The sequence below is a fragment of the Gossypium hirsutum genome, chromosome D11 (genome assembly GCF_007990345.1).
Source record: "Gossypium hirsutum isolate 1008001.06 chromosome D11, Gossypium_hirsutum_v2.1, whole genome shotgun sequence".
Classification (NCBI taxonomy): Eukaryota; Viridiplantae; Streptophyta; class Magnoliopsida; order Malvales; family Malvaceae; genus Gossypium; species Gossypium hirsutum.
In genome coordinates this window covers 27,812,352-27,836,793 of record NC_053447.1, presented here as the reverse complement: position 1 = coordinate 27,836,793, position 24,442 = coordinate 27,812,352, and the positions used below count along the sequence as shown (strand labels likewise).

The window sequence follows — 24,442 nt, the reverse complement described above, 5'->3', positions numbered from 1 at the left end:
AAAGAGATAAATATCAAAAAATAAATAACTAAAATAAATAAACAATAAAATAAACAAATAACTAAACCAATTAAACCAATGGGAAAGGTTAACTCGTTTTAAGGATTGTAATTAACTTTAGATTTGAGTTTTAGGGTGAATTAGCTATTAACTAACCAATTATTACCTCTCGGTCTTTAACTAAAGCAACCTCGTTTAACATTTGATTACTTCCTAGGGTTATAAAGCCTAGGATTTAAGAACGCGTAATTTATAACAACTAATTTTGTAGGAAACCCTTAATCCTCCATTAATCACTCCCTCATCCACTTGTTAATCTCCTCTAAGGGAATTAACTACTCATGGTATTCATAATCTCAAACTCAATTGATATAAACATGTAAATAACAGGAATAAACTGAAAAAGAAAAGAGATATAGAATAATCCTAATTTGTATTGATTAAGAGGGAAATAGTGAATCTCTCAATTGGGAAAACGAATCTAATAACTTGCAAAGGAAAATAAATTGAATAACTTCAATTGAATAAAAGAAATCTTAGATTGAAATCAATTTCAAGAGAAAAGAACAAAACGTTTTAAGAAAATAAAACATGACCTAGTTGCATCAAACCCCTAAGGTCTTTGGATGCTTCTAGGAACAAATCTTACTCCTAAACTACGAGGGTTTTAGATGTGTCTAAGATGACCTAGTTACATCAAACCCCTAAGGTCTTATTTATAGAAGTGTTAGCAGCCCAAATTAGTTCTTCAACATGTCCTATGTCTTCATATAAATTTGATTGTGCAAGCGAAATTTGATTGTCCTATGTCTTCATGATAGTGCATCATGACGAGGAACCCGCGTCATTATGACGTCCACCTGGAATTTTGAAAACATTACGAATTGATCATAATTCAACTTCGAGTTAGCTATAGAGCTTTCACAAGCTCGTATAAGACCCGAAAATGAATACAAATCATTTTATGCATTTTTTTTGCTTATAATTAACTGTTTAATAATTTAATTCGAATGTAAATTGATCATAGTTGCTTTGACAACGAATGTGACACCTTATAACTCAAACCCAACAATCGGGTCGTGTATGGGGTGTTATAGTAACGATGACTTTATATGTACAATCTATTACCTGGGGTTGCCCAAAATTGATGGTTTCTAATCAATATCTTGACCATATGGCATGCCAAATAGGGGTGAGAAAAACTCAATTCAATTCGAAAAAATTAGAAAAAAAATCAAAATTTGAGTTCATCCAATAAAGTTATTTAAGTAAACTCGGATAAGTAATTTGAGTTTCGAATTCGAGTCGAGTTAAAATTTGTAATTCGAATAACTCGATAATTTGAATAACGGATTGGCGACCGGGTCATGTATGGGGTGTTACAGCAACGATGACTTTATATGCACAATCTACCACCCGGAGTTCCTGAGAAATGATGATTTCTAATCAATATCTTGACCCTATGGCATGCCAACTAGGGTGAGAAAAACTCAATTCGATTAAAAAAAAGTGAAAAAAAATCGAATTTTGAGTTCATCCAATCGAGTTATTTGAGTAAACTCGAATAAGTAATTCAAGTTTTGAGTTTGAGTCAAGTTAAATTTTATAATTTGATTAACTTGAATAATTCGAATAACAGATTAGTGTAAATAGTCTCTTTGTCCCTACCAATTTTAGAAATAAGCGAATTGGTCTCTCTCAACAAAAAATACAAAATAATTCAAATTGATTTTCAAAAATTCTAAATAATTTTCAAAAAAATTTAAATATATATAAAGAAAGTTAAAATTTTAAAAATATTCTAAAATAATATTTTTGGGACCTAAATAAGTTAATTAATCATTCAGGTTTATCATACTAAAGTATCTTATTTTTTATTATTTTGCTTTGAAAAATTTCTCAAATATATATGGTTTCAAAATTTTGTGCTCTAACATGAAATTAATTATATTGTAACAAGATTTTAAGTTAACATGTTTAATTTTTTTATTTAACTCGAACAATTTCACTCGGTTCGATTTGACTCTACTCGACTCAAATTTCATTTCACTCGACTTGATTTGAAAATTTTTTAAATCGAGTTAGGAAGATAAAATAAGACTTTTCAACTCGATTAACTCAAAAAAATTTCACTCAATTCAATCGAACGCTCACCCTTAATGCCGACTATATCTGACTCTACCCAAAGAACTAATAGGGTAACCAAATTTCTGATTTCATTATATAGATCAATTCACTTTCAACCATTCTTGATTTATCATCAACTCATCATATTATATAGCATATTCCAGCACAAATTCACACCAATTATCACATATCAATTAATTCATGAAATTTTTATTCTATTCAAGTTAGACATTATCTTGATATTCAATCTCAGCCATAACAATTCAATTTAAATAATCACTGAAAACTCACTTCAATACCATATAATGTAAAATGTCATGAATATGCAATAACTAAATTGATCCCGAATCATAGAAATACAAACCGAATTTTCGAGTCACTCATTGACAACTTTCGTTTTTCTTTTCCCTCTCGAAGGTTTTACATCGACGTTGGCTACGTATAATCACAAAACATATAACACATAAATTTTCATTCAATTCACAATCAAATAGAATATCAAGCATATTTTACAATTTATTCAATTTAGTCTTTAAACCTGGGATAAGCATAACCTTCAATCTAAAACTTCAGATTAGAATCTAGTTTCACATATACTCATTAGGAACCTCCTAATTTCTATTCCTACTAAAAATTCATAACATTTTATTCATTTTATTTAATTTGGTCCCTACAAAATTAACAATTAAGTTTTACAATTTAGTCCTTTTCATAAACTAAGCTTAATTTCTATCAATTTCACACTTAATTAATCCAAATCTCAACAATGGAAACTTATCAAAACTTCAACAATTGAACAAATTGATATATGGGCTAGCTAAATCAAGCTCTCATGATTCAGTTTCCGTAAAAATTCAAGAAAAATGGCTAGTGACTTGAAGATGGTGGTCGAATGTTCATGCTACGTTAAAGTTTTTTTTTTCTTTCTAATGGTTTCGATGGCTTAGGGGAGGAAGATGACAACTTCCCACTAAGTGTTTTCTTTATATACTAATATTAATCCTTATTTAATCTTAATTAACCTTAATTTATTCTTTAATTAAACTATTTTTAATTAATAATTTAACCTTAAACCGTTTATATTACCATCCACTAGCTATATGAAAACAATGGTTTAATAGCCATTTTAGTCCATAGGATAATTACTATCTAGATCCCAAAGTCATTTCCTAATTAAAAGTATATAGATGAATTGAAATTCGATTAAGAACGTTTAAGAACCAATTTAAAATAAGAATTACAGTAATTAACTTTAAATTTTTTTATAAATATTAATAATTTGGACTAAAATATAAATTTAATAATTGTAATAAATTTGACCAGATAATTATTTTTAAAAATTTAAATATAAGAAAACTTAAAACTGGGAAGTAGGGGAATCTTATGTAAAAGAGAAAAGAAAATTTTCCAATGGTGGAGCGACAAGCATTCGCGGAAACACGGGGCCGCTCATGCCCAGGACTTTGGAATCTATAACCTCTTCACTTCCCCCCATACCAAGGAACTGTTCCCACACTAAACCCACTACTCCCCACTAACCCAACCCCCTAACTCAACTCAACCCCTGGGTTTACTCTCCCCTGCCCCCCCCCCCTCCCTTTAAAACCCTCCTTCCTCTCTCATTTTTCACCCTTATTCTATCTCTCTTCCATTTCTCCATTGTTAACACCAGCCAGCCACCCTGTCTGCGAAGCCAAGTTTCAGAGAGTACATTGGTTTTCATGCCAAGCCAGGAAAAAGGTAGTACTACATAGTTGTTGAGTTAAGTCTTGAATCTTGAGTCCGATCATGAGTTGCAACGGCTGCCGAGTCTTACGGAAAGGATGCAGTGAGTCTTGTATATTACGTCCTTGTTTGCAATGGATTGAGAGCCCTGAAGCTCAAGGCCACGCCACTGTTTTCGTTGCCAAGTTTTTCGGCCGTGCTGGTCTCATGTCTTTTATTTCAGCCGTTCCTGAATCTCAACGCCCTGGTATGCCCATGCCGTCTATCTTTTCTCTCTTTTTTTCTTCTCTTATTGTTTCTCATACCAAATTCTGACTCCAATTGCTTCTTAATCTTTGGATCAGCTTTATTCCAGTCGCTGTTGTTCGAAGCTTGTGGGAGAACAGTGAACCCTGTGAACGGAGCCGTGGGGCTTTTGTGGAACGGAAACTGGCACGTTTGCCAAGCGGCGGTGGAAACCGTCCTGCGAGGAGGATCTCTACGTTCCATGCCTGAATTCATGGCTCCGACGCCAGCATCCGACGAAGCGTCCGAAGCCACGTGCACGGACATGTGGAAATTGCGGGAGACATCCACGAATCTCAACTCCAACTGTCGATTCTCAAATTCGAGATCCAGGGTTTCACCCAAGCGTAAAAGAGTCGAAGAAGAATTCAAGAAACTACAGCCCTCTGATCTAGATCTTGGCTTGACCCCGAGCTTTTCGGGCAAGCGAGTTACCGATAATCGTCGACCAGGGACTCCTTCTATGAACTCGGAGGAATCTGTGACGACGACGTGCTTCGAAAGTGTTTTTGCAGATCAACAAGGGCAAGGCAGCAGAGGAACTGATAAAAAATTACTTAAGTTGTTTGTTTGAAGAGGAGGGTTTTTTTTCTTTTTGGAATGATCTAGTTTCGATGTAATATTCTTCATTTCTACCACTACCACCAGTTTAGATTATTTTTGGATACTTCTGGGGAGGGGTTTCCCCGGAAATGAATTTTCCGGCGAGTTTGTGTATTACCGGCACATGGGATTTCTCTCTTTTTTTTTACTTTTTTTTGGGATTATTTTTTGGTGTTAAAAGCTGTGAAATTAGAGAGAAAAATGAGAATCTGTCGGTGATCCTTTAAAATCAATTTTATTTGGCTACTATGTAACCCTTCTCTTTTCATGATCTTTGTGTTTAAGTCATGAATGTATGCATGGCATGAATAAATCAGACTTATATTTTTCCCAGTTTATGATTTTAGATGAGAGATCATGCTTTAGTTGTTTTGTTTTTTAAGAATTTCTGATTGGTCAGGAAATTATCAAGTATACCCCACTATTTATTTCTAATCTAAATCATCATCCACTCTTTAATTAAAACCAAGACTTCAACATATGTTTCCACTCTTAATGGCCATATATTTATGTGATTCACAAATTTTAATATTTAACTATGACGCTCATATTAAATTCAATATCTGTGGGAAGTGTTATATATATTTGGATTGAAGTTTTAAATTCTTGTACCATTGCATTCAAGTCCATATATTTATTAATGTTATAGGCAGCCATTGATGGCCGACAAATTACAAGTTGAGGGTCGAAATATATTTCATCATCAGTGAAGTCAGCACATGTAACTTCCAAGCAAATCTAGGGAGTTGGTTTCAAGCATTGACCCATCCATCCATCTCCTCTCCTCTTAAAAAGTAGGAAGATAAAATTGATCTTGTGAGGCAAAATACGTGGCAATGAAGTGTATGCCTCCATTTTCATTGGACGAAAAGATTAAAGCAGGCAAACAATGTTTCGGCATAACCAACAAAACTAGGGTCTTTGGTCTGGCTGCTGTTGTTGCGTACATAAACTGTGAATTCATCCCCCTCTCTCCATATAAATATATAAATCCAAAATTTTCTTCAAAGCTCACTCATTGCATTCCAAAACTGGCTGGCTCTACGGGAACTCACTATTATTATTATAAATATAAATCCATGGTGATGGTTATCCACAACAAATTCACATTTGCATAAAAGGAAAAGAAAAAAGGCGCAGTGTGGCGATAGGGAAATGAATGAGTTTAGGAAAGGGCAATAGAGAAAACGGATGGGATGGGCCTTTGGGACCTTTCGGCGGCTTTTGGAGAGTGCAAAGAGACGTAGATGGTGAAACTCATAGTTTGAAAGAATCAGGGAATTATGGTTTACATTTTATTTATTTATTTGAGGAGGGTGAGACAAGGGGGCGGTGTAGAATGGGACCTACAAAACTTTGCAATTTCTACGTCTCATTTACCCAATCAGATGTCAATGGTACGGTTCATGTCAGCCTTCCTTTTGGCCTTCGACTTGCCTTCTCTCCTATTCAATGTAAATAAATAAAAAATCATCCTTCATATCCATTATTGGTCAAGTCTTCATTTATTTTAAAAATAATAATATCATCATTATATCAAAAATAATATGGTAGCTTCAAATCTATGCCCACTCAAACTTAATTTAATCTTTATCATTCAACTAAGGTTTCATTAGCCTCAAGTTTTTTTTCTTTATAAAAACACCTGTTTAATTTTATTTTTTTAATAATTGAGGAACATAAATAAAATGGTTTGAGATTGAAACCAAATTTTTATAGTTCATAATATAATACTTCTGTTATTATGATCTTACAAATTATTCTCTCTTTTCGAAAAACAAATTTGTCAAGTTCTCAATTCCTTTTATAGTCAAAATTTTTAAATTCTGATTTTTTTATTCTTTAAAATTTGTCACTAGTAAAAATTTAAAAATATATCTTAAAAACTTTGAATAAAATATTTTAAATTTAATTAGTTAAAATATTTACAACAATTAAGGTTAAATTTTAAAAACTTCAATATAAATGTCAATTGTGACATTTTAATTTAATTGAGACAAAGATAATGATATGGTTAAATGTAATTTTATTTTGAACTTTTTTTTTTTGAAATTGTACTTTGCTAGAAATTGTGGGCTTGACGTACCAATGTTTCTCCAATTTAATTAATTAATATTTGAGGAAGTTTATGAGTATTTTAAGGTAGAGAAAATATTTGATTTATTGTGAGTGTTAAATTTTATATACTATCAGTTAATGATAAGATAATACATCATTATTAGAATAAAACAAGAAAAAAATTGAAGGGTTTAAAAATAAATAGTAATACCTTTATTTAAAAAATAAATATTAATTATAATAATTAAACATAAATAAAAAAAATAAACTCGAAATTTGAAACTCGAAACCCAAAATCTCAAATTTAAACTCGAAATTCAAAATTCAAAATTCAAAACCTGCAAAAAAATCATAATTAATATTTAATTATATTTAAATAAATTTAATAGTACTTAATTTTAATTTTTTTTATTTTACACTAGTATTAATTATTATTAAGTGATAGAGTATTATCCTATATTAATCCTTTCAAACACGAGAATAGATTGTATGGAACTGTGATCATATGTTATCTCTATCCTTTTTTAATAGAAAAATAACAAATCAGATTTTCTTCCTGATTTTCAATTTTTTTTCTCTTGAAAAAGATTCAAATCCAACTAAAAATGATAAAAATAAGAAGAAAAAAATCTGATTTATTATTCTTCTATTAAAAAAGAATAGAAATAACATGGAATCATAATTTTATACAATATCTTTACTTTAAATACATATAAAACAACATCTAAAATTAACTCAATTTAATACAATAACCTTAATTAACTAGTCAGCACCTTTGATTTGGATCATCAAAATCGAATTAAAAATTTGTGAAGACATCATAGGAGTCAAGAAATGTCAACTCAACTTTTTTAATAAAAAAAAGGTAATTAATTGTATGTATTAGTTTCTATCATAATTTAATTAACTATTCCCCTCCACTTGAGGGTATTGTTTCATTTGATTTCCTTTCATATTGGGCATTGGTGGGTTCCATTTCATCACATCATCCCATTAATTATTGTAAATATAAATGTTGAGGAGTGGGTCCAATAGTTATTCATGAAACTAAGAAACTTTAGCTAATATTAGTAAAAACCTTCATAAATGAGAAACTAGGTACCAAGAGCAAAGAAAAAAAATTGAAGAGAAATAGCGGTTTTCTTAAATATATATTTTCTTAAATATTTTTGAAAAAAAAAACTAAAGAGAGAAAGGATTGTATGAAACATGAGCGTCATATTATCTTGTATTTCTTTTTAATTATTTAATAATAATTTATATTATTTAGTTTTAATGACAAATTTAATTACTAACGTTTATATATTTTGTCAAAATGATCCTAATTGTAAATTTGATACTTTTTTGGCCATCAACCTTTATTCTTTTTTTCAAATTATTTTTTTAAAATAAATTTGATGAAAGTATCGTTAAAAAAGTTAAGGGGATGATATGAAATTTCATATGTGGAATATTTTTAATGAGATATAATTTATTACTTATATAACCCAATAAAATAATTACATGTGGAAAATAATAAAGTAAATAAATCATTCATGAAGTTAAAAAAATAACTCTTAATATAAAGAAAATAAACGTAATTATCTAAAAAAATATCAAAATGAATGCACACATTCGGTATTTTCGATTTGATTTATTAATTATCTTTTTGAAACCTCTAAGTAAACAAATATATGCATTCATTTTGAAACATTTTTTTATATAATTATGTTAGTTTTCTTTAAATTAAGAGTTATTTTTTTAATTTCATGTATGATTTATTTATTTTATTACTTTTTACGTGTAATTACTTTATTGGGTTACTTAAGTAATTAATCATATCTCATTAAAAATATTCCACATCATCCATGTTAATTTTTTTTAATGTTACTTTCATCAAATCTGTTAGAAAAAACAGTTTGAAAAAACAACAAAGGGTGATAGTAGAAAAAGACTAAAAAATACAATTAGGACCATTTTGACAAAACATGTAAGCGTTAGTGGCTAAATTTGTCATTAAGCTTATTATTTATATATAATTTTGTAATTTTTTAACCTAAACCCGAACTCGAATATTGAATCTCGAATCCCGAACCTTAAATCCTGAACCAAAAGGCTAAACTTAACTTTCAAATTAAAAAATTATCAAAATTATGTATCAATGATATAAAAATTTATTAAAATATTATTAAATAATTAAAAGAGATATAGGAGGACGCGATACCCATTTCATATAAAGTTTTTTCATAAAGTTTTTCAAAAAAAAAAGTTTATTAAGTTAAAAGCATTAAATTTTTTAAATTTAAAATTAAATTTAAGTTTTATCACAAGCATTCAAAAAAAATATTAAATAAGGGAACTAAGGTTTTAACTATTTTTAATATCAAATGGTTAAGGTATATGCAAAGCTGCGTGTCGCCGCATTTGCAGTGGGCCACCACCGAACCTTCTCTTTCCCACCGCTTACCACCTTGAAACTTGATGTGTGGGTCCCATTCTCCAACTTGTTGCCTGCATTTTGATATTTTCACCCCTTGTTCAACCATTTCCAAGTGCCGCCACCTGCTTAATCTTACTATTGCTTTTATTATCTTCCATTTTTCTTCTTTATCCAATTTATTTTGTTTTATATATTCACGTATCTACTCACATTAATATAATATTTACTTTTTATGATTAATATTTACAATTTAATTATTAAATTTATTAATATAATTATATTTGATTTTTCAATTGATTTAATATCTTTATTTCATCAACTTAAAATATTATTTATATTAATATACAGTTAAATTTAAATTTTTTTCATAAAATACATAGTTTAAAATTTTGATTTTACTTAAAAATTAACATACATAATTATAAAAATATTTAAAACTATTTTAGTTTTAAGTTGTTGTGATTTCTTCCCATATATTGATTAAAAGAACATTACTTACCCATAAAAATTATATTATTTTACTTTTTAATTTTTTTAAATTAATCATAAATTTAGCTGAAAGTGTATTTGAATAAAGATTTTTAAAATTTTGGATAGTCTACTACAAAATTAAATTTCCAAACCATTTAAAAAACAAAATAGTACCTAATTATATTATAGGAGAATTTTTTTCTATTTTTAATATAATATACAGAAAATTATTATCAACACAGTTGTAAAACTTTTTAGATTCCACATACAAGCTAAAGGAATTACATTTGTCCTACATGGTATAGTAAAAGGATTAGTACTTGATACATGTATTTTTTTTATTTCATAAATAGTCTTAAAATTTTGATACGTGTCTATTGGTGAATAAAAGGGAGGCAAGCGGGGGCTATTACTCCCCTAATTTTTTAGAAATTTACATATTACAGTTAAATAGCTAAATAGCTAATTATAAATGATTGCACTACAATTAGCTATTTAGTTATATAATTTTTAATTTTAACATAATATTTAATTATAAATTTATTATATCAATTTTCATGTTGATTGATTTGAATTTTAAAAAAAATATAAGTAAAAAATATGTAGTAAACAATGCTAATATAAGTTTTTTCCCCCTAAGTCGTATTTCTAGATTTGCCACTGCATGTCTCTTTTTTGAAATATTTATTTTTTTAAATATTTTACTATATCTCTACAAACACTTGTCAATCATTGACCTTACTTGTAGAGTTTAAAAACTTCACTAGTAGTGTCAAAAATATTTTCATAATAAAAATTAAATATATAAAGAAATGGACTCGTCGTTTTTTTAAATATAATTGTAGAGTTTAAAAAAATTCACGAACTATACATTGAATAATTATCTTCATTAAATATATTAGACAACTTTTTAATCGGTAGACAATATATATTTTTTTTGATTTACTTCATTTCTTGAGTGCAGCATCACGATTCCTAGTCTTTGTTTTTTATACAATGCCTAGAACTACCTGTAACTCCTCCCCAACCCTTAAATAGGAGGATAATGCACTTTAGCGCATTGGAATCCACGTCCTCCTACATTGGCAACAATGCCTGTTGGGGATAAACCTGATTAAACAACGAATAAAGTAAAGAAAATAAGAATCGAAAATATAGAACACGTAAAATTTACGTAGAAAAACTCTTTAAAAGAGGATAAAAAACCACGGGCAAAAGGATATTTCACTATAATAAAGGAGAGTACAAAAGATGGAGAGAATTAAAAGAAATCTCGAAACCCTACAAGAAAAACCCTTCAAAACAAAGAACAAAATTCTCTTAATCTAAATACTTTGTTGTATAAAAACTAAAGTAACTAAGGCCTATTTATAGGTTGAAATTCGTAGCTTATATGACCACAACAACTCTAGGTTAATTAGAGTTCAAGTGGGAAATTAAAAACAAATTTTGACTAGGAGAAGAAAAGCCAAAATAAATTTTGGTCAAAATAAGAGGCATTCTTCCACAAATCTCCATCTTGACTCGTATTTGGACCAACTCTATTGTCGATCCCTATTATGGGCTTAATTGATTCTTCGTCAAATACTTACCAAGTCCAAGCAATGCTCAAACTTTGAAACTAGAACGCTCTTTGTCAACATGTTGGCCAAATTGTGTTTTGTGCCAATTTTAAGAATCTGAATATCCCCTTGAATGATCACCTCTTTTACAAAATGATAACGAATGTCCATGTGCTTCATTCTCTCGTGATGCATTTGATCTTTGGAAAGATGTATGACACTTTGACTATCATAATATACGACAGTTGCCTCTTTTTCACTTACCAGTTCACTGAACAAACCCCTTAACCAAATTGCTTCTTTTATTACTTCTGTAATTGCCATGTATTTTACTTCAGTAGTCGACAAAGCCACTGTAGCTTAAAATGTCACTTTCCAACTAATGGCACAATTCCCAAAAGCAAATAGGTAATTTGTGAAAGACCTTTGATCTAAGTCTCATGCATAATCAGAATCATCATATCTGACTAAACCCTTTTGAGTTCTTTCAAACTCTAAGCACATGTTAGAAGTACCTTGTAAATATATGAAAATCAACTTAACTACTTGCTGTGTAACTTACCAAGATTGGCCATGTATCGGCTAACAACACTAATAGCATGTGAAATATTGGGACGGGTGCATACCATTACATACATCAAACTTCGAACTATACTTGAATAAGGTACTTTTGACCTATACCTTTCATCTTTTTCATTTTGTGGGGAATTTGAAATTGAAAGTTTAAAGTGTGCAACTAAAAGCGTACTTATCGATTTTGCATCTTGCATATCAAATCGCTCAAGGATTTTCTTGATGTACCTTTGTTGCGATAAAAATAATTTCCTGAAATGTCTATCTCTCAAAATTTCCATCCCCAGATTTTTTTTTGCTTTGCCTAAATCCTTCATCTCGAACTTAGAGTTAAGAATCATTTTAAGACGATCAATATCAGATAGATTCTTAGCCGTAATTAACATATCATGAACATAAAACAACAAATATATAAAAGAATCATCATCAAAACATTGTAGATAAACATAACTATCATACTTACTTCGAGAAAAACTAATACTCAACATGAATGAGTCAAACTTTTTATACAATTGTCGAGGAGGCTATTTCAAACCATACAAAGACTTTTTTGTAAGAGGCAAACATGATCTTATTTACCTTCAAATTTGAAGACTTCTGGTTGTTGCATGTAGATGTCCTCCTCAAGGTCACCGTGAAAGAAAGCAGTCTTTACATCTAACTGCTCTAACTTAAGATTATTTAATGCAATAAGGGCTAAAAGCGCCCGAATGGACGTATGTTCACAACGAGAGAGAAAACATCATGAAAATCAACTCCCTCCACTTGACTGTAGCCCTTTGTAACCAGTTTTGCCTTGTACATATATTTGCAACCAATTATTCTTTTACCGATGGGTGGCTTAACTAGCCTTCAAGTCTCGTTATTTTTAAGCAATTCCATCTCTTCTTCCCTTGAAACGAGTCATTTTCTAGAACAACAGGCTTGAACTATGTCATAATAACATGAAGGATCGTTGAATCAATGCTCTCAATAACACTTAGAGCATAAGCCACTAGGTTTCCTTCACAATATTTTTACGGTGGTCGTATTTCTCGTCTTTTCTTATTATGAGCCAACTTATAATAAGTTAACTAAGATGGTGAGGGTACCTGAGGGTTGGATGGAACCCCAAACAAAGTTGAAACAACTTTAAACTTACAAGAATAAGAATTTTTTTGTGTTGTCGCGACATCGTGAGACTCTTCGTTGGGATGAGAACTTTGTTCGTTACGTTGTTGCGATGTTAGGCATTTGCTCGTCATGACGTCGCACCCTGTTTCAATTTTTGACTCCATCTTACTTGAGAAACTCTGATTTGTTGTGTCTTTAAAAGTAAAAGTCCCCTTTTTCTGATTGAAACATGGCAGATTCATCAAATGTAACATCTTCGCTAAAAATTATTTTATCAGATTCCAAGCACCACAACTTAAAATTTTTTGTACTGACAGAGTATCATAGAAAGATGCATTTAATAACCCTTGGTTCGAGCTTTATCTGGCTAACTTTAGCATAAGCAGGACACGAAAATTCTAAGATTAGAATAATTAGAAGGGTTATCTGACCATATCTCTTCTGGAACTTTACCATTCAATGCTCGACGAGGAGATTGATTTACCAATTAACTTGCTAGGTTTACGACTTCAGCCAAAAATTCCTTCCCTAAGCATGCATCGAGCCTTTTCTAGCAAGGTTCTGTTCATTCTTTCTGCAACTCTATTCTGTTGCAGAGTTCCAACAACGATTCGATGTCTTTTAATTCCTTCTCGTTTGCATAAATAATTTAAAATCTGATGAACAGAACTCAAAACCATTATTCGTTCTCAACCATTTCATGGATTTTCTGATTTATTTTTCTAATAGTGTATTCTACTGTTTGAAGATTTCGAAGACTTCGCTTTTCAGTTTCAAGAAATAAACCCAAACTTTTCTGGAGTGATCATCAATAAAATTTAGGAAATATTTATTATCTCCATTTGAGATGTTTGAAGATGAACCCCATAAATCAGAATGAACTTAATCTAAAGTCCCTTTTATTCTGTGCATTGCTGAATCAAAACTGACTCAGATTTGTTTATCGAAAACGCAATGCTCGTAGAAACTTAACTTACCAACTTTAGTGTCTTTGAGAAGACCTCTATTGCACAAGATTCTTATACATTTCTCACTTATATGACCTAGTCGCATGTTCCAAAGTTTGGTTGAATCAGAATCGGTGGAGAAAGAGTCACGTCGTGTCGTCGCGACGTAAGGTTGATTCTCGTCGCGACGTGGTGGCGATTTAAGCTTTTCTTTGGTAATTGTAGTTGCACCAATAACCGTTGACCTTTGCAGAACGTATAGGCTGCCCTTTTTCTGTCCTTTCATCACAACAAGAGCCCCATGAGAAACTTTTAAGCCATTTGACTCAATGACTATCTTGCAACCGTTATAATCCAAAATTCCTAATGAGATAAGATTTTTCTTTAAATCAAGAACATACTTAACATCTAACAGTGTCCGAATAATTCCATCGTGCATCCTAATTTGTATTGTTTTGATTTTGGATATTTTACATAGAGAGTTATTCCTTATCATAACGACTCCATCCTCAACTAAACTGTATGTGGAAAACCAGTCCTTATTGGGACACATGTGATAGGAGCACCTTGAATATAAGATCTATTTGGAAGTAAGATGAGAGCTTTTACTTGTTGACATGAACAAGAAATTATCACCTCTATCCTCGGCTACACTAGTACCAGTAACTTCGACTTTCTGCTTAACTTTCTCGTCGTTTTTAACATCCCTTTTGATTTTATTTTGAAGTTTCCAACATTCTACCTTAACATGACCTATCTTTTTACAATAGGTACAATATTTGTCACGATATCTGGATTTGGACCTTGCTTTAGACTTATTTCGATCTATCTTTCTAATTTGTTGTCTGCCTCTTGCAACTAAAACTGAGGCTTGCCCGTTTGATTTTGTGTTTGGGCCTAACTTGTTGTCGAGTTTATCATTGCTCAGAAGATTCCCCTTCATATCCTCGAGTGAGAGTTGATCTCTCCCATAAATAAAAGTTTCCCTGAAAGTTTTATAAGAAGAAGGCAAAGAACATAACAATAACATAGCTTGATCCTTATCACTAATCTCTGCTTTGAGATTCTTGAAGTCATTAAGAAGGGTAGAAAACTCTAATGAACTCACCTTCGAACATTCTGAACGTGTACAGACGTTGTTTTAATACTAACCTATTGGTTAGAGATTTCGTCATATATAAGGCTTCTAGTTTCTTCCATAACGCAGACACTGTTTTCTCCTTAATAACCTCCTATAACACGTTATTCGTGAGGCATAATTGAATAGTGATTATAGCCTTTTCATCGAGCTTTTCCCATTCTGACTGATCCATATCTACGGGTTTTTTTTCCTTATAACGATCATTTTTAGACCGTTTTGAATCAGTATTATCATCATCCGAACTTGCCACAAATTAAAATTTGTAATCCTGTCGAACTTCTCATTATCAAACCTTGACAATGCCATCTTTGAACGGGTGGACTATGAAAATAGAAATAGCTCTGATACTAGTTTGTTGGCTATAAACTCGATTAAACAACAAAAAAATGAAGAAAATAAGAAGCGAAAAGATAAAGCACACAAATTTTTCGTGAAAAAACCTCCTCAATAGAAGATAAAAAACCACGAGCAAAAAGAGATTTCACTATAATAAAGGAGAATACAAAAGATGGAGAGAATTAAAAGAAAACCCAAAAACCTACAAGAAAAACCTTTCGAAACAAAGAACAAAATTCAGTCAATCTAAATATTTTGTTATATTAAAACCTAGAGTAACTAAGTTCTATTTATAGGCTGAAATTCTTAGCATATATGACTACATCGACTCTAGGTTAATTAGAGTTTAAGTGAGAAACTAAAAAAAATTTTTAACTAGGAGAAGAAAAGCCAAAATAAATTTTGGTCAAAATAAGAGACATTCTTCTACAATACTAATACCAACTGAGCTAAGACGTAATTGTCTGATAGTCAATATAAATAGATAAACTAAAATGTGTGAAACTCACAAATGTGGGAAAATAATATATTCTATATAAATTTCATATTTTGAAAAAAATAGATTAATATATACAGGTTAAAAATTAAAATCTAAATTTAACGAATATTGGAAATTCACATTATATTTTAATTGATTGTTGAATATGATTGCCACTAAACTTTGAAGTTTTCCATTGATTTTAATTTTTAATTAAATTCTATCACTTAATATTGATATTGTTTATTTGAAAACAAAATTTCACATGAAAAATATTATTTCTGTTATGAATATCTTATGAAGTGGATGTCACAATAGTACTTATATGTGGATACAAAGTAAAAGGATTGTTAGTAAAATTATCAATTTGTTACAATTTAGTACAGTTGAAACGCATGTTAAGTACACCAGAAGTTTACTGATGCAAATACATTTACTACTTAGCGTGACCAGTTAGACCATCTTGGATCATATATGATCCGAAAATTAATTAAGGATTCATATGGACATTCATTAAAGAACCAAAAGATTATTTAATGATCATATATGATGCGAAAATTAATTATGAATTCATATGGACATTCATTAAAGAACCAGGAGATTCTTTAGTTTAAAGAATTCTCATTTGTTGCTTGTTCTCAATGAAAATTGATTGTTAGAAACTCACTAGCTAAAGTTGGGATTTAGTGTCTTGCATTTCTGAAATGAATATATGCCCATTCATCCACTATGTGGATGGTTTTGATATTATATTATTTTGGTAGATGCATCTACAAATAACCACATATGTATTATCAATTTGCAATTTGTCGTTTGAAAGATTACTTGTTTAAATAATTAATTTTAGATAATGCAATTAAGACAATTCATTTTGCTAATACTGATAAGTTTATATCTCAGTCTTTTATTGATTGAGTTTGAAAAACTTTTGTAAAATTTGTTATTTATGCGTATAATGGTTTAGAGAAATTATTGATTGAACGCCTCTGATTAATGTCTAAACCATTACTTATGAGAACTAAACTTCCTATTTCAACATGAGATCATGTTTGTATGTGCGTATATGTTTCAGTTACTCCACCACAACGAATAAAGATGAGTGAATCCTTAAAGAAGGTTGGGAATATATATTAATTACAAGTCTCTTTGTATTATTTACTGTTTTGAATGTATTGGAGATTCAATTATAACATGATTTGTGATTACAATTTTGATTTGATAGTTTTCCCGACATTAGGGGGAGAGAAATAATAACTTGTAATGAGTTAGGGGGAGATTAATTTGAACAAGAAGTTCAACAAGGATAACTCATTACAAGTTAACTGTCAGATGTATTTAAAAACTTAATAAGAATAGTAAAGTGTTATATACCATCTAATATTTTAATTTGAATCAAAGTCCTAGTAGGACAACCAATTAAAATAAATAATAGATTGATCGGTTCCAAAGATGAAAATTCTACTAGATGGTCATATAGTAGAGGCGGGAACTCTAGAAGAGACCCAAATCATAACTAGTAAGTAAAACTCCAGAAGAGATTTAAGTACCTGAAACTGAAGATTAAAATAGTGAAAATAAACTTGATACGTTATGTCAATTTGAGAAAATATGGAACCGATAATAAAAGTGGTCATGCAATATTATTGTTGAAATAATGAAAGAAAAAGAGAATCTTGAATAAATCTATGGAATAGATTGTTTAAAATAGAAAGACGCAACTCAAGTACAATTAAATTCGTGAAGTTTTTGGACTAGTAGTCCAAATATCTAAAGGTATAAAGCTAGTAAGGGTACAAATGAAATAGTTTTGTAAAATTAGAATAAAAATATGAAGTTTTTCACTAAGCCCAAATATTGATTATGAATATATATAATATTCTTTTGTGGTGGATACAATAACCTTTAGATATATTATTAAATTGACAGTTCATAAAAGATTTATCTTGCATCTAATGGTTGTTGTTACAACCTTTTATGAATTACTATATAGTGTAAAGTTTATATTAAAATCCTTGGATTTAGAATGCCAGAAGCATATTAAAATTATCGAGAAATTGTTCATTTATATGAATTGAAATAATTTGAACATATGTGGCAAATTTGACTTAGTGAATAGTAGTTGAAGGAGGATTATAAAATGATCCAAAATACTTATTAGTATTTTTACAGAAGAATCATTATTAAAGTTTACTATGATTATTGTTGAAACTCTTGAAGAGATCAAAATATATTTCCCCCCAATTTTTTCCTCAGTCATGAGTTTCAAAAGAATGGTGATATAAATGCTTAGCAGATACATTCAAATAGTCATTTGAAAGACTAGTATTTAAGATTGAATACGTAGAATATGAGAAAGTATGTGATGCTTTCATGAGGGGGAGTAAATACGCGCTGTACTCTTTTTCCTTTAACCGAGGTTTTGTCCAATTGGGTTTTCCTAATAAGATTCTTAATGAGGCAGCATATTATGCATATTATAGATATGTATACTCTTTTTCCTTCACTTGGAAATTTTTTCCCACAGGGTTTTTATCTTAGTAAGGTTTTAACGAGACACATATCTACCAATGGATATCCAAGGGGGAGTGTTATGAATATCTTATTAAGTGGATGTCCATCAAGATTAAGATAAGTTTTGATGTATTTTAAATTCTAATAGTTATTAGAAGTAGATCTCTACTTCATTTATACTTTTTATGCTTAGAAATAAACTTTGGAGAAGCTTTGTAAATATCCCATTGATCGATAAAATACGCTCTCTCTTTGTTCATTACTCCCTGTCCATTTATTTTATAAAAATTTCAAAATTTTATTTTAATAAATAACAATAAATTAGAAATTTTATTTAATGAAAGAAATATTTGAAAATTGAAAAATGATTCTTTTTTACCTTTTATAAATCACTTTTTTATTCATTACTAATACACTAATTAGTTTTATTTTAAATATTAAAATAAAATATTAAATTTTTTTATTAAATTTTGTCTTCAAATTTTTTAAATTAAAATTGAATAGTAAGATTCAATAAAAAAATCAAACTTTAGTAACAAAATTCAATCAAACAAATGTAAAATGACAAAGTTCAAGATAAAGTTAAAATATAGCAGTAAATTTATCTATTTTTTTTTCTTTTGTAAAATTACAATACAAAGAGGGTGATATTAATGCGAAGATTTGAACCCTTATTTTTTAGATGCCAATGTAACACCCCAAAATATATAGGGTTAGATGAAATAAATAACCAATAAATGACTTTGGTCTGAAGGTTAGGCAGTTAGCACTGTAACACCCACAACCTTTACTCATCGCTGGGTTAGGGTTATAGAGTATTACCATACCATTTAAAACAAATAGTAAAGAATATCATCAAGTTTACCAAATTAATTAACAATTTCATAAATAATTCAAGTTGAGGTAGAACATACATTTACGAGCCTTAAATCGAGCCTACGAGGCCTTAAAAATAGTTTAGGAACAATTAGGGACCAATTCGGAGCAAATCAGAATATTCAAGGAAAAATGAAAAATTTTCAAAACAGAGGTCACACGGCCGTGTGTTCAGGCTGTGTGGCTCCAAACATGGTCGTGTGGTTATTCCACATGCCCATGTGCTCACCCGTGTAACTCACTAACTTGGCTCACACGACCATGTGCCAGCCCGTGTGAACCCTACACCTAACACGCTCGGGGCACACTGCTGTGTGTGACACAAGGCCGTGTGACAAACCCGTGTCCTAGGCCGTGTGTGCCCAAAAATGACCCAAACTTTACCCATCCACATCCAATTGCTTATGTGCCTAATCAAATTCTTAACACATGATTATAAGACTTCAACATGCAATTCAATGACTCCCAAAACATGACAAACCAAACATCCTAAAACCTAACCAATGTGTCACCAATGACACCACATTACGAACACTTTAACATATTCACCTACCTGAATTACATTACACAAGTTTCAACTCACTCACAAATAAGTTGCACCCAATTCTAACATAACTTGCTTAATTCATATCAAACTTACCATTCCATGCTTGACCACTTATACTTAAAGTAGGATCTTAACAAGCATACCACAGTAGTTAGTCATTCCACCACATCAAAAGCACAACACATAACACATTACAAAATACTTGTGAACTATACAATCATGACCAAAAGGTCCTATTACATGTCATTTAAGTCAAGTTAATTCAAAATCTACCAAAGAGGACCTCGGATAGTCTGATTCTTCGAGTAGATTTGATCTCCCGACTTCCACAAAAATGTAATCTCAAAAGAAGAAGACAAGAACACAAGTAAGCTTACATAAAGCTTAGTAAATTCGTCGATTAAACGATAAAGCTTATTAAGCTTACATAAAGCTTAGTAAATTCGTCGATTAAACGATAAAGCTTATCAGGTCAAATATAATAATTCAAATAACAAGATTAATAAACATAGTTCCTGTCAACAAGGTTATTAACTGAATTCCTGTCAATCATAACTCTCAACAGGTGAGTAATGCTCAATAATAAATACAAATAAAATTTTCCACATTCCGATAACATTTAGTATTCATTGGAAAATGACCAATGAATGATATACGAATACAAGTACATGGTTAACCATCCAGAACAAACCAGACGCTCATATGAGCTAATCTAGCCAATAACACACCACGAAACTAAGTGCCTAGCCCATAGGCTAACATCCGCCCTCGTAACACACTAGAAAACATTGTAGTATAACTCAAAAGTTCGCAACAATTGCAGGACCTCAATATACTCAGTGAACATAGGATATACACAAATCATCGTCACATCTCATATCAATTCCATACCGCGCGCAAAATAACCTATTGGCATGTCAATCATACTCTATCCTACGTTCATCTGGCTCAGGATTTATCAACAGAAAAGGGTGCTATGGTTTCATTACATCAGTTTGCATTTACAAGACATTATTTGTATTAATCAACATTCAACAATATAATTTCATCTAATATGATTTTTAAAAATGTATTAAAATTAAACCGATCGAACTTACCTGACTAAACTACAACACAACAAGGTACAAGGACTATTCTATAATTTTCTCTTTTCCTTAATTTTTCTAGTCGTTCTTGATCTAGAATTATAATTTCATTCAACTACTAATTCCAAAAACAAAAATTAACTCATTCTATGCAATTAAGTCATTTTAGGAATTTTTACAATTTACCCCCGATATTTTACTTTTATGCAATTTAGTTCCTAGGCCCCAAACATGCTATTTAACCAATATTATTTAATTAAAACCCATCGTAGAAGAATCTTATAGGACTTCATTACAACCTATATTTACATTTATTTCATATCTAGTCCTTATAATCTATCACTTTTAACAATTTAGTCCTTAAACATTAAAATCATCAAAAACCACTTCACAAAATAATCCTATCTAACAACCACACTCAATAATCTTTCATAAAACTTCAAGAATATCTCAAACTCATCAATGGCATAATCCATAAAATTAAAAAAAATTACAAATTACTCATCGAATTAGCTAGGTTAAGCTAATACGAGCTAAAAAATATAAAAATTACTAAAAATGGGCGAAATTACACCTTTCTATCAAACGTTAAAGCTTGACCGAATGGTTTTTCCTTATATCCTCTAGGGTTTCAGTTTTGAAATGCTTAATTAAGAAAATGAATGAAATTTTAACATGTTTTTATTATGATAAGCTTATTTACTTATTTACAAATTTACCCTTTTTGTATACATTTAATATTTACTATTTTTAAGCCCATTACTGTCCAACTTAAGTAATGATGACTTAATTACCATTCAAGTCCCCTTATTTAACATTTCTATATTTATTTGAAACTATTAATTAATAGCATTCAACTTTCTCAACTTTTACGATTTAATCATTTTTACTTATTTGATTATTTAAACGATAAAATTTCTTAACCAAATTTTAATAGAACACTAATAACCTCGTAAAAATTAAATAATTAATATTTACAGACTACCACGTCAGAGTTCTGGTCTCGAAACTACTATTTTTGATACCACTAAAAAAATGGGCCGTTACAACTCTCCCCCTTAGGAAATTTCGTCCTCAAAATTTCTTATCGGTGAATAGGTTAGGGTACTGTGATTTCATTGAGTCTTTAGTTTCCCATGTAGCTTACTTGAACCCATGCCGATTCCATAAAACTTTTACTAATGGTACCCTTTTATTTCAAAATTTTTTACTTCTCGAGCCAGGATTCTGATCAGTTCTTCAAAAAACGAAAAATCTGGTTGTATCTCAACCTTATAGGGAGTAATTACATGTGAAGGATCTGACCTGTACTATCTCAGCATCGAAACATGAAAAAAATTATGAATCTTTTCAAGTTCCAAGGTAGGGCTAGTGTGTAAGCTATAGGACCAATTCTTTCTGTAATCTCATACGGCCTAATAAACCTTGGACTCAACTTTCTTTTTCTGTCAAACCAAAGTACTTTCTTCCAAGGACCAAAATACTTTCTTCAAAGGTGAAACTTTCAAGAACACTCGATCGCCAACAAAAAATTCTATATCCTTTCTTTTCAAATCTGCATATGATTTCTGACGATCTGATGTTGCTTTTAAGCAGTCCTGTATTATACAGACCTTGTCTTCAGTCTCACGAATCAAGTCTGTACAAACTAACTTAGATTCACGCAACTTTGACCTGTATAATGGTGTTCTACATTTCCTTCCATATAAAGCCTCAACCAGGGCCATTTTAATGCTGGATTGATAGCTGTTATTATACACAAATTCTGCCAACGGTAAATACTTTTCCCAGCTACCTTCAAACTCTAGAATGCAACATTGTAACATATCCTTCAAAATCTGTATTACCAGTTTTAATTGCCCATCTGTTTGCGGATGATAAGCTGTGCTAAAATTAAGTTTAGCACTTAGAGCCTCGTGAAGTTTACCATAAAATCTCGAGGTGAATCTCGAATCTCTATCAGAAATAATAGATAAGGGCACTTTGTGCAATTTAACAATATCTGATACATATAACTTTGCTAACTTCTCGAGTGAATAACCAATTTTGATTGGAATGAAATGAGCTGTCTTTGTTAATTTGTTAACAATATCCCAGACTGGGTGTTTCTTTCTCGGTGTCACAGGTAGAGGTGCTCATGGGCCGGGCCGGGCCCAGAAAAAAATTTTGGCCCGGGTCCTACGCCTGGGCCTGGCTTGGCCCGAAATATGGGCCTAGAATTTTGCCCAGGCCCGGCTCGGGAAAAAATTCATAAGCCCGGGCCCGGGCACGGCCCGGCCCGGCCCGGCCCGTTTTTTAAATAAATACCAAAAATTTATTTTAAAAATTTAAAAAAGTATTTTAAAAATATTTTAAAATTAAAAAAATTAAAAAAGTATTTTAAAAATATTTTAAAAATATTTTAAAATTAAAAAATTTTAAAAAAAAGTATTTTAAAAGTAAAAAAATAAAAAAAATAAAAAATTTTATTATATTCAGGCCGGGCCGGGCCCGGGCCACAAAAGTGGTGCCCGAGGCCCGACCCGTTTTTTAATCGGGCCTTGTTTTTTTGCCCAAGCCCATATTTTGGGCCTATATTTTTACCTAAACCCTCCCATATTTCGAGCGGGCCGTCGGGCCGGGTCGGGCCGCCTGGCCCATGAGCACCTCTAGTCACAGGCAATCCTGAAGCAAAATCCATCGTAACTTGCTCTTATTTTAATTCAGGAATGGTAACAAACTATAGTAATCTTGACGGTACTTGATGTTCAGCCTTCACCTGCTGACAAACCAGACATTTACTTACAAAATCAGAAATCTCACATTTCATACCTGGTCACCAATACATTTTCTTCAGGTCATTAAACATCTTAGTACTACCCGGATGAATGAAGTATGTACTATTGTGAGCCTTTAATAAAATGTCTCGCTTTAGCTCTGGATTATTCGAAACACACAGCCTGTTACGAAAATACATCATACTGTCAGCTTCTATAGTAAATTCGGTAGACGAATCATTTTGGATTTGCTCTGGTTTAGCTAACAACTTCAGGTTGTCATCTTGCAACTCCCGAATCCGTTAATCAAATAACGGTCTAGTCCTCAATTCTGCTAAAACAGAACCATCACCCTTAAGTGACAAATGAGCATTCAATGCTCTCAATACGAATAACAATTTTTGACTTAATGTATCTGCAGCAACATTAACTTTCCTGTGATGATAGTCAATCACAAGGTCGTAATCTTTTAATAGCTCTAGCTACCGTCACTGTCTCAAATTCAACTTCTTTTGAGTCATCAAATACTTTAGACTTTTATAATCTGTAAATATGTGACATTTTTCACCGTTGAGATAGTAACGCCATATATTCAGAGCAAAAACAATAGTATCTAACTCTATGTCATGAGTCGGGTAGTTCCTTTCACATGGCTTAAACTAATGAGAAGCATAAGCTATTACTTTCTCGACTTACTTTAATACACAACCCAGTCTGCTGAGTGACACATCACTGTATACATAAAATTTTTCCTAGATTCTGGCTGTGTCAGTAGGGGAGCTTCTGTCAACATTTTTTTAACCGATCAAAACTCTACTAGCACTCATCT

The 24,442-nt window shown here is 30.9% G+C and overlaps 1 protein-coding gene across 1 annotated transcript; it reads left to right on the top strand.

The window, feature by feature from the left end:
• Positions 1 to 3,635: 3,635 nt before the first annotated feature.
• On the top strand, positions 3,636 to 5,073 carry LOC107913273 (LOB domain-containing protein 38). The gene is made up of 2 exons (XM_016841807.2): positions 3,636 to 4,099; positions 4,197 to 5,073. Exons 1-2 carry the CDS (start codon positions 3,916 to 3,918, stop codon positions 4,709 to 4,711), a joined length of 699 nt encoding a protein of 232 aa, XP_016697296.1. The 5' UTR covers positions 3,636 to 3,915; the 3' UTR covers positions 4,712 to 5,073.
• Positions 5,074 to 24,442: the final 19,369 nt, after the last annotated feature.